Genomic DNA, 12,562 nt, shown 5'->3' on the forward strand with positions numbered 1-12,562 from the left:
CTGGGGACCACACCTTGAGGAAAACTGGTCTATAGAAGGAAATCCATCAAACTCTTCATCACTACACTGAGTGCCCTTCAGAATTTGTCCATCATCCAACTCCCCAGAAGTGTCTCACCCCCACTCTTTTCTTTTCTTTCTTTCTTTTTTTTCCTTTTGAGATGGAATCTTTCTGTGTCACTCAGGCTGGAGTACAGTGGTGTGATCTTGGCTCACTACAACCTCCACCTCCCAGGTTCAAGCGATTCTCCTGCCTCAGCCTCCTGAGTACTTGAAATTACAGGCACATGCTACGATGCCTGGCTAATTTTTTTATTTTTAGTAGAGACAGGGTTTCACTGTGTTGGTCAGGCTGGTCTTGAACCCCTGACCACAGATGACCCACCAGCCTTAGCCTCCCAAAGTGCTGGGATTACAGGTGTGAGCCACCACACCAGCCCCCCACTCTTTTCTGTGCCTCCACCTGCATTCAACCACACCACACTACTCACTTCTCTGAAATCAAGGCTCTCGCAATTGGTTGTGCAAGTTGTGCACTGCACAAAAGGTGGAGGCATCATTCACATTATAATCTCTTGATGGGTTCTTTCTGGAATTGACCAGTTTATAGCCTATACCCTTATATGCAGCAGTCCTGAAATAATCACAAACCCCTATGTGTCATGCCTCTTTATGGATGCCCCCAGCCACACAAAAGTACTTGGAATTTTTTGAGCAAACCATCATCTTTTGGGCTTCAAAGCCTTTGCCCACCGTTTTCCTCAGTCTGTAATGTCCTTTATCCCTTTTCTGTGTAGAAACCTCCATGAATCCTTTAAGGCCTCCCTCGCAAAAAAGATTTATGATTAGCATTATCCTGAGACCAAAGAAAACACTTTTCCAACAGGAAAAAGAAGAGTGTTATAGAATCTGAATAGAGCCATAAATACTCTGGTATAAAAATTCAAAACACTCCAAGTATTCAAAATCTGTTTTTTCTCCCTCAGGTTTTCATGAATTATCTTTTCAAAGAGCTAGAAAACTGATAAGGAGAAAAGTGAGGACTTCTGTTCACTTTCTTTTTCTTTTTCTTTTTCCTTTTTTTTTTTTTTTTTTTTTTTTGAGACAGTCTTCCTCTGTCACCCAGGCTGGAGTGCAGTGGCACAATCTCAGCTCACTACAATCTCCATCTGCTGGGTTCAAGTGATTCTCATGCTTCAGCCTCCCAAATAGCTGGGACTACAGGCACACGCAACCACACCTAATTTTTTTTTATTTTTTGGTAGAGACAAGGTTTCACCATGTTGGCCAGGCTGGTCTTGAACTCCTCACTTCAAGTGATCTGTGCGCCTTGACCTCCCAAAGTGCTGGGATTACAGGCATGAGCCACCTCCACTTTTTTATTTTATTCTAGATCTCCACATATCTAAGATGTTGTATGTACGTGTATGTGGTAGTTTAACAAATTATGCTTGCAAATGTATATTTATTAAATGGAATATACAGCATTCTTAAGTTTACATTTTTTGATCTTTTATTACCTTCCTGTGGGGCTTTACTTTTGATTACATGGAACACACACACACACACACATACACAGTTTTATAAAAAACATATTTTAAGACATGAGACAGGTCAAGTTCACCTGGAGAAACCTCAGCTTAACTCTTTAATAAACACTGCAAACTAGATAGTTTAGTCCTAAGGAAAAAAAGATTCAATTGTCTAGGTTTGTCATGCAAACCATTGCTTAGGTGAATGTGTTTGAAAGTGTTAAAAATGAGCACTAAATAGTTCTGGAATTGTATTTAACTGGGAGATAAACAGTTGTTTTTTTTTATTCTTTCCCAATGCTGGCTAAAGGCATTTTCCAAACATATCTCCAGCATCTCTTACACTTATCACATTCTGCACTTGGCAGGATGCTTTCATGCACATGATCCAGTTTGAGCCTTAATAACCCTCTGAGGCAACCGAGGCAAGTATGAGGCACCCCTCATTTTGCAGATGAGAGAACTGAAGCTCAGAGAGGGACCTGGCTTGTGCATGCAGCAAGCGGAGGTAGAACCATGTGTTTGAATTGCTGGTCCTGTGCTTCTTTCCACCACAAAACATCCATTATCTTCAAAGGACTAAAATCAACAAGCTGGTTCAATTGAGGCAGGTCTCCGGCTGCTTTACTTCCTCCCACAAACAGAAATCAATACAGCCAATGTTGGTACCTACTAATGTGAGTGCTGGGAGCCCTCTTCTGAACTCCCTGCGATCCTGCAAATGTCTGTGTCTAAGCGAAGAAATCACGTAATCATCCAAGTGATTCAAGGGGGAAAAAAAGGTTGTATCCAGAAAGAATGTCTATTCCCAGTAACTAAATGCTTAGAACATACACAGCACAATGTTTTTCAGTCTTCTCTTTTGAATGTTTTGCTCATTATGTAACAAAATTTTACTTTGGACATTCAACTAAAATGACAGCCATCAGTTGTGACTTGTCCTGGGTTTGGTTGACAGACATGACTGGAATTAGTGAAATGTTTTGGTTTAGACAGAGAATCACCAAATGTTGGAGGTTAAGTGACCTTGCAGATGACCTAATCCAAATTTCCAAAGGGTTTAACCAACATCACGCAGTTAATTGTTTGGAATCTCCACTTCCCTGGCCATATGCACACATAATTCTGTTTGCTAGAGCTGAAATAGTTCACTCCTGCCAGCTCTAGAGGTCAGTTGTTGGAGGTGAAAGGGATTAAAAACCTGAGGCAGGTGGGGCATGGTGATTTATGCCTGTAATCTCACCACTTTGAGAGGCCAAGGTGGGTGGATCAACTTGAGGCCAGGCATTTGAGACCAGCCTGGCCAACATGGTGAAACCCTGTCTCTACTAAAAATACAAAAATTAGCTGGGCATGGTGGCACACACCTGTATTCCCAGCTACTTGGGAGGCTGAGGCACCAGAATCGCTTGTGCCTGGGAGGTGGAGGTTGCAGTGAGCCAAGATCGTGCCACTGCACTCCAGCCTGGGCAAGAGAGCCAGACACTGTCTTAAAAACAAGCAAACAAACACACACCTGAGACAGTGAGATTCTAACTTGTGAATGGTTGTGGTAAGCGAAGCAATACCTAAGTGTTCCTGGACCAAACCAAGGGTCAGGCTGCTTATTCTCATGGCCCAATAATGAAATGCAGAGGAATTGAGAAAGGAGGGAGTTTATTTCTGTAACCAGGGAGAAGGCCTGGAAATTATCTCCAGACCAACTCAAAATTACAAAGTTTTCCAGAGCTTATATACATTCTAAGCTATATATCTACATGTAAGTGTGCATTCATCTGAAGACAAAAGTGATTGACTTCTTTTAATCTATAACAAAGGCCTGAGTCCTGAAGACCTTCCTCTGGAGCCTCAGTAACTTTACCTAATCTAAATGGGTCCAGGTGCTGGGGTGGTTACCCTTGTCTCCTGCTAAATCACAGAAGTCTGGGGACTTCCTTCAGACCCCCAAAAAACTTATTTGTGGAGGCCTGGGGAGTTTCCTTTAGACCCCCAATAAAACTTCTTTAATCCTAGACAGGTCCTGTTAAGACTTCCTTCATTATCTTGTCATGCTTCAAGGTCCAGGAAAGGCCTGGGCAAAACTCTTGGTGGGCTTTTGTTACACTCCAGCCTTTATATAAGGGCATTGGCTCTTTCAGCTTTTAGTATGTAACTTAACCACTCAGTCAGTGCTCAAACAGTTGTTACGGAGACCTGCGTTAGTGAGACCTGGCCTGCCACATAAGTGCTACAAGAGCTTGCTATAAAGTAAATATTCATGTTTTGAAGTGCATCCTCAAGCTTAAAGCAAAATTTCACATTTATTATATTTATTGTGTTAAAAAAAAAAAAAACTCTACAATAACACAATAAACTTGCATTTGGCTCATTGCACCAACACATCACCTTGGTATTTATTGAATCATTTGTCTAAAGTGATGTCTTTCTGGGAGAGCTCCAAGCTTCACAAGATGTTTAAAATAAGTCCTTCCTCTAAATTGAGAGCAAATGGGTTTTGACAAATTGAATTTCAACATGAGACAGATAATAATGCACTTCAGTAACTATGGTTCTCTTTAACGTGAATGTGGAACGGCTAAGGGCTCGAATGATTAGTTTTTCCCTTAGTAACTATTTGTCTTCAAGAATGTGCCCTAAGTCCTGTTGCGCATATGCCAAATTTCCAAGTGTTAAAGTGGTCATATTTGTTAAGCTGTGGCCAACTAGACAATAGACTACAGCAGGACTCTACTGTGTTCCGTCATGATTTCTCAAAATTAGCTGCAGAAGTAAAGTGACCTACAGTCTAGCTCTGATTGTGGAATCAAGGACTGAAGGCACCCTCGGACCTTTCACTTTATCCTTTGCCAAAAGGTGGAAGACAATAGAATGGATTCATTTGCATTTCTACTTCTCTCCTCTCTTTGAAGTGATAAACATCAGTAAAATGCATTCAAAATTAACAAATGAACAGATTAGATATGGAAAATCTAGAGTATGGATTGTCAGTACAAGAAGAATGGCAGTAAGCCCAATACTTAAAATGCCCAAAGATATATTAGCAACAGTGTGACCTCCCAAAAAATACCTTGGTTCATTATGATAAGAGCACAGGAATGGATGGGATCTGACCACTGATTTTTCAGGAATATTTTAGTGGCAGAATATGGTACATGCTACCCTGCCATTGGCCCCTGAGGGTTGGCATTCAAGGTGAGCATTCCCAACTTGCCTTTAAAACAATCTGAATCTATTAGCCAGGGATTTATCTAAATCTTCTCAAGGGAGTTTCTAACTTTAGCCTTCACAGCCTCTTAGAGGAGTTAAAGAGGACCTTTATTTTTCTGTTGTGATTCACTAATCCATATTTTTAAAGGAAATTCTAAAGTACTCTCAAGTAGAAAGTATTTAACCTAGTTCTAAGAAAAAAAAAAAGGTATAAAATACTAATTAAGTTAAAGGTCCGTAAATCTTTATTTACTCTGCAACACATTCTGAAATGCATTATACTATTGTTTCACTTTATAGCAATTTAAGGAGGAAAGATGGAAGTTGGAAGAAGAGGAAGAAGAAAACAATGAAAGATGTAAAGGGGCCAGGCAGTGGCTCTCAGCACTTTGGGAGGCTGAGGCAGGTGGCTCACAAGACCAGCCCGGGCAACAGGGTGAAACCCCGTCTCTACGAAAAATACAAAAAAAAATTAGCCAAGCGTGGTGGTGCATACCTGTAGTCCCAGCTACTCAGGTGGCTGAGGTCAAGGCCAGAGGATCGCTTGAGCCTGGGAGGCAGAGGTTGCAGTGAGCCAGTGAGCCGAGACTGCACCACTGCACTCCAGCCTGGATGACACAGCAAGACCTTTCCCCCTCTCCCCGCCCCCCACCCCCAAAAAAAAAAAAAAAAAAAAACGTAAAGAGGAGAAGGGAGGAAGTGAAAGGAGAATAACCCAGAAGTGGAGAAATTTAGAGAGTAAACTAATTTTTTAACAATCTAATGTGTACTGAGCTGTGTGGCGTTAAAGTATCTAATCACTGCCCTTTGAAATGTTTACTAGATGTTCAATCTCTAAATGAAACAGTCACTGTCAGAATATGTTTCCCAGAGCTACATATGATAACTGAAACCAATGACACCTGCCAAGGTCACTGGCAAAGGTCAGATGAAACCAAGCCAGACCTAAACTAGGTAAGAGAGGTCTCCTTCTCCACCAAAACTTGAGTATGCTAAATACACAATTTAACTAAGCAAAGAAGCACTTCCTTTGCATTACCCTCAAATCTTCATCCTTCTGCTTGCCCCATACATCTAGAACACTGGGGTTTGGTGAGAAAATCCCCACTTGGGCTGTCTATGTCCTGTATGGCTTTACAGACATTCCACATACCTGTCCTTGGCCTTTGTCCTTCCAGACTGCAGTTCTGGGTTATTTCATTTATTTAGTGATGTCTGTGTGCCACGTAATTTTTATAACAGCTGCGAAGTAGCTATAATTGTTGGCTTTATTCAACAGATCTGTACTTTGAGACAGAGAGGTTAAATAACTTGCCCAAGGTCACCCAATAAGTAGTAAAGCCAGGGTCAGAGCTCAGATTGCCTGACTCTAAAACCCAGTCACTAGTCCTCTCCTTACTTCATTCTAAGCTCTTCCTCTTTTCTTCCACGTCTGACATCATGCCACCTGGAATGTCAGCCCTGCAGTGAAATCATCAGGGATGTTCTTCAAACTCTTCTTTATGAAACCTTCCTGCGCTCTTTGAAGTTAGTGTGTATATCCTGTTCCACATGATGCTGGCCAGAAGTCCACACATCTGAGGACAAAGGCCATACTGACTTGGTTCTGATGTCAGTGCTTGCCACGTGAATAGTATCCGTTCTTAGAAGAAGCATTGTTGTACTGAGTGCCATGTTCTCTCTCCAGGTGTCGGTCTGAGTTTATTTTTAATTGTAGAATGAAACTCCTAGAGATCATCAATTCTGTCTAGCTTATGTGGCATGTGAGACAATTCCCTTAACAAAGCACAAACCAGGTGGTTAAGAGAGAAAAATTACAGATAACTAAGAGAGGAAAGATAATTACTCCCCGCAAAAACTATTCCAGCCATACGTGGCCCTCATCCAAATGGTGGATGCCTACACACATGTTCCTAAGAACAATGAGCGTGGAGGGAGAATGGAATTTAAATGTACATTAGGCTTCTAAGTGAAGTATTTGTGTTAGTTAGGGAATTTTAAGTTGTAAAATTACCTTCTTATAATCCTCTTGGAAGAACTTGGAGCGTTCCATATTAGTAGAAGAATCACCGACCCATCTGTCTCCTAGCTGCCTAAGCAACTAAGAGGATTTGCTGACTTGAACTTTTCTCTTTTCCAGATCCTGGCCATCGTGTCTATCCTGTTCATCGTGCTTTCCACCATTGCTTTGTCTCTCAACACACTGCCGGAGCTGCAGGAAACGGACGAATTTGGACAACTCAATGACAACCGCCAATTAGCACATGTGGAGGCTGTGTGTATTGCGTGGTTTACCATGGAGTACCTTTTGCGATTCTTATCCTCACCAAATAAATGGAAGTTCTTCAAAGGCCCACTGAATGTCATTGATTTGCTGGCCATCTTGCCGTACTATGTCACCATTTTTCTCACGGAGTCCAACAAGAGCGTGCTACAGTTCCAAAACGTGAGGCGCGTGGTCCAGATCTTCCGAATCATGCGCATCCTCAGGATCCTGAAACTCGCCAGGCATTCGACAGGCCTACAGTCTCTGGGTTTCACTCTTAGGCGGAGTTACAATGAACTGGGCTTGTTGATATTGTTTCTGGCCATGGGGATAATGATATTTTCCAGCCTGGTATTTTTTGCTGAGAAGGATGAAGATGCTACCAAGTTCACCAGTATCCCTGCATCATTTTGGTGGGCCACCATCACCATGACCACTGTCGGCTATGGTGACATTTACCCTAAGACATTACTAGGGAAAATCGTGGGAGGCCTGTGCTGTATTGCTGGGGTTCTGGTTATTGCCCTTCCTATCCCAATTATTGTGAACAATTTTTCTGAGTTTTACAAGGAGCAGAAACGCCAAGAGAAAGCAATTAAAAGGAGGGAGGCTCTTGAGCGGGCCAAAAGAAATGGAAGCATCGTTTCTATGAACTTAAAAGATGCCTTCGCGCGAAGTATGGAACTGATAGATGTGGCTGTGGAGAAGGCCGGAGAGTCCGCCAACACGAAGGACTCCGCCGACGATAATCACCTGTCACCAAGCAGGTGGAAGTGGGCCAGGAAGGCTCTGTCGGAAACAAGCTCCAACAGGTCTTTCGAGAATAAGTACCAGGAGGTTAGCCAAAAAGACTCCCACGAGCAGCTGAACAACACGTCTTCCTCCAGCCCACAGCATCTGAGTGCCCAGAAACTGGAGATGCTGTACAATGAAATCACCAAGACACAGCCTCATTCTCACCCAAACACAGACTGCCAAGAAAAGCCTGAGAGGCCATCTGCATATGAAGAAGAGATTGAAATGGAAGAAGTGGTGTGTCCACAGGAGCAGCTGGCCGTGGCACAGACCGAGGTCATTGTGGACATGAAGAGCACCTCCAGCATCGACAGCTTCACCAGCTGTGCCACCGACTTCACAGAGACAGAGAGATCGCCCCTGCCACCGCCCTCCGCCTCTCACTTGCAGATGAAGTTCCCAACAGACCTCCCAGGGACAGAAGAGCACCAAAGAGCTAGGGGCCCCCCGTTTCTAACTCTATCCAGAGAGAAAGGGCCTGCTGCCAGGGATGGCATGCTGGAGTATGCCCCAGTCGATATAACTGTGAACCTCGATGCCAGTGGCTCCCAATGTGGGCTACATAGTCCTTTGCAGTCTGACAATGCCACCGACAGTCCTAAGAGCTCTCTAAAAGGCAGCAAGCCACTAAAGTCCAGATCCCTCAAAGTGAACTTTAAGGAAAATAGAGGCAGTGCACCACAGACCCCACCCAGCACAGCCAGGCCACTGCCAGTCACAGCAGCTGACTTTTCGTTCACCACCCCGCAGCACATCAGTACCATCCTCTTAGAAGAAACCCCCTCCCAGGGAGACAGACCCTTGCTGGGTGCTGAGGTTTCAGCACCTTGTCAGGGACCTTCCAAAGGGCTGTCTCCCAGGTTTCCCAAGCAGAAACTGTTCCCTTTCTCTTCAAGAGAGAGGAGGAGCTTCACTGAAATAGATACTGGTGAAGACGAAGACTTCTTAGAGCTCCCAGGGGCAAGGGAGGAGAAGCAGGGGGACTCCAGCCCAAATTGCTTTGCAGATAAGCCTAGTGATGGGAGAGACCCTTTAAGAGAAGAGGGCAGTGTGGACTCTTCCTCCCTGCAGGACACAGGTCACAACTGTAGGCAAGACATTTACCATGCTGTGAGTGAAGTCAAAAAGGACAGTCAAGAAGGGTGCAAGATGGAAAACCACTTGTTTGCCCCAGAAATTCATTCCAACCCAGGAGACACAGGTTATTGTCCCACACGTGAAACCAGCATGTGACTAGTTACAAAAGCAATAAATTAAAAAAAAAAACAAAAAAACTTGTTTCTTAAAAATGAGGTTAATAATGCCTGTGAACTAAAAAAATGGGAAGCCTTCCCCAAAAAAAGTGCATAAAATGTTATTTTTGCATGGCATGAACAGTTTAGCTTAAATACTGTTTAAATAAAGAGTCAAGACTGAATTTTGTAACAAACCAACAAAAATGACTGAAGAACAGTGAACAAATAAAAAGAGCTCTATTAGGAACCAGTATTCTGCAATGTCTGACATTTTTGATCCTTTCATTTCAAATTGTAGGCCGATTTTCAAGTCTTAACATTTATGTTACATTGAAGCTTAGAATTTTCATATGAAAGGATGAAATGTCATTGCATGCATTCGTAATTATGAGGAATAAGGTACTGTGAGCTTGCAAAATGCATAACTTTGTAAATAATGGGGCCTGGATGCAAAAGTGTCATGAACACATGGAAACAAGTTTCTGAGACACAGGTATTTCCTTCACAGCTACTGCCTGGAGGAGCTGTACAGACTTCCTGTTGCAAAATTGCAACCTCTCCTTAAACCATCTCGCATATCTTGCTTTGACTTATAAAGCTCTTATAAGTACATTTGTTTAAAGGAATACAGTATTTTTTATTTATTTGTGATATAATTCATAGGCTGCATTTTACTTTTTTGCTTCTGCTTAGTTGTGGCATTTGTGGTTCATTTATAAATCATAGACATGGGCAAGATTTAATGACCAGATATCAAAATATTTGAAATTTTGCCAATAAGTTATATATCATGCCACAGCCGATTACAGGAATGCATTTTTTAAAAACCTGAAATTATTTAAAAGGTTATATCATACAATTAAATGTTTTTAATGGCAGTCTACATTTGGAAATTAGTTCTTTTAAGAAATGCATTTTGGCCACCTAAAGATGACTGTATTTTCCACTTGTATCCAATATAACATAACCTTTTCTAACTAAAGTTCTAAAAATAGAATACAGATATGCCAAAATGGAAATTCCAAAAAGTGACCTGACAAACTAAAAGCAGAGTCATTTAAGTGAGATTGCCACCGCCACTCATAGAGTTGGCTCAGAAATTAGTTGCTACGAAAAGAACCCAGGTGTGGTAACGGGTCACCCTATATTTCTCAACATGGGATGTGAGGTCGGGGGACACCACAATGTGTGGGAGGAAGTTGTTCCTTTTGCTGGATATGAATTACAGAACCCAGAGCACAGATGGCAGTCACACCCTCCTATAATTACAGCAACTAGAAACACCCCCTTGCATTTCCAGCCTTTTCAGGGGGTGATTGGGACTCTCTTTGTTCAAAATGACTTTCAGAGACTTTTACTGGGAACGGTGAAATCCAGAGCAGTGAAGGCACTGACCAGAGATTGCCTGTTGGTGAAGTCTGTGCTAGAACCCAGCTCATCTTAATTCACGCTGCTTCACAGGAATCGAGGCTCTGGTCGAAATTTGCAACCACCAGATGTGTGATTCTAGGCAAGCCTGTACAACCTCTCTTGGTCTCAGTTTTGCCCCAGTAAAAATCAAGACAAAATTGTTTCCAAGGTCCCATAAGACTTTAATATGATTCCTTGGTCTCCCAGGAAGGTCCAGATTTTGCCTCAGCACTTTGTACCCGTCTGTGTGTGTGTGTGCGCGCGTGTGTAAAATTCAGGGAAATAGGAAGATGCTGGGCCAAATTTCAAGCACAATATGTTGTTTAAAGAAAAAATTCTAAATTTTTTTTTATTTTTAAAAGGAAAAAATAGACCAAATATTTAGACTCTTATTTAAGACTTTAAAGAAAAACATTTCTTCATTAACAGAATCTGGTCATTATATCTCAGATAAGAAAACAAGTTTTGATCTTAGTTGAAACACAAGCAGACCTACTGCTAAAAATAATTTTAAACATTTCTTTTTTCACTGTGCTTAGAATTTCTTAGTGATTTTCATCTTAGTGATTTTAGTGTATCATGTTTCAAAACATAACCTTTAAGAGTTTATGGTCATTAATTGTTGATATTTACATTACTCATGCTTATTTCAGTGTCTAAAGCTAAATATTGATCAGTTTTGTAAATAGAGTGTTTGAATTTTCTATCTATAGTTTTTCAAGGTCAAACAGGTATATCTGCTATTGGATGAATAGCAAATAATTTATGAAAATCATTTTATTTACATAGCCTCATAAAGCAATTATTTTCAAACGTCTCTTATTGATGAATCTCAACTCTTTTTATTCATCTTTCTGTATAAGTGGACTTGTCTTAATGCACTAAGAATTGACTGATGCCCACCTTTCCTATGTCTGTTAGGCCCTCTGCTGAGAACACTGCTCCAGAATATTTAATATTAGAAAGCTTGCCTAGTCAAAGAATCCTAGACATTCCTCCCTAGAAGCATCCTCCCCAAAATCTTTTTTCTCTTCATTCTAAGGTACTTTTTTAAGTTTTAGAGAATTTTCTAGTACAACCCATGGAAAGCTTATCCTTCCATTTTTCTTAGTTCCTCTGAGCCAAAAGTCTTCAGCTAGGGAAAAAAGAAAATGCTCCTCTAAAAAACATCTTTGACTTCAGTGTTTCACAAGGAGGCAGTGTGGGGACTGAAGGCTCCCAGGATGCACTTGTGTAGCACTTCCTAAGCCTTTTCCACGAACTGCACGTAACGCAGAGAATAAACATGTGTGCCTGGAATGGTCTGGGAATGTCCCAAGCACAGAGTTCTTTTGAAGTCTTATATTTTACACTAAAAATTCATGTAAATGCTGCATTTTACTTTATAATTTTATATATTCCATGTGTTTAAATATTTTTAAAATAATGTTTTATATTATTTACCAACTAGTAAAATGGATACTTGTATAACTTTAAATACGTCTTTTGTATCCCCTGGAAAAATAGATCCCCAGTTTGAGATGTACTGCATGAATGGCAGGAACAGAGACTGGTTCCCTGAGGGCCACTGGAGGTTTCTGCTGCTGAGAGCGCTCACCCCTTGTTACAAGTGAGAATTATCTGAATGACTACAAAATAACTCAGTTCCACATATGGCTAATTTGATCTAATTTGATTCTTCTGACTCTCTTAACAACCAGCACAAATTGCCACAATATTGTTTGAGGTCAAAGATTGAGTCCAATCCTACGAGGATAGAAATGGGTGCATCAACGTGTGTCCTGAGTCAGACCACACACACAAGGATGATATGCTAAGTGGGTGCCTGGAATTGACTTGATTCATCTCTAAACATTTTTACTAGAAATTTCTCTACTGTGACACAACCAGCTGCTTTGAAGCAAGCATTTGATCAAGTATTATCCTGATATAACTAGATTTGGTAACAAGGAGAATATGTGCCAAGTGTCTTCCCATTAATTTCTTCTCAAAACAGTCTCACTCTCCTATAGACACTGGCCTAGGAGAGTCAACAATTCAACTATTTTCTCTTGAAATTTGAATAGAAAAAAAAAGCCATATGTATACAGAGTACTTATAGTTTCTTATCCCACAAC

The 12,562-nt window shown here is 41.3% G+C and overlaps 1 protein-coding gene across 2 annotated transcripts in view; it reads left to right on the forward strand.

Moving 5' to 3' along the window:
* The window catches only part of KCNB2 (potassium voltage-gated channel subfamily B member 2), a 413,770-nt gene extending 402,913 nt beyond the window's left edge, over positions 1-10,857 (forward strand). For both annotated transcript variants that reach the window (XM_045398383.3, XM_005563527.5), the window contains exon 3: positions 6,880-10,857. In XM_045398383.3, coding sequence (XP_045254318.1) covers positions 6,880-9,033 — 2,154 coding nt within the window. In that variant the 3' untranslated portion in view covers positions 9,034-10,857. The remainder of the gene's footprint in view (positions 1-6,879) is intronic.
* Positions 10,858-12,562: the final 1,705 nt, after the last annotated feature.

This window comes from Macaca fascicularis, chromosome 8 (assembly GCF_037993035.2).
Source record: "Macaca fascicularis isolate 582-1 chromosome 8, T2T-MFA8v1.1".
In the NCBI taxonomy this organism is placed as follows: Eukaryota; Metazoa; Chordata; class Mammalia; order Primates; family Cercopithecidae; genus Macaca; species Macaca fascicularis.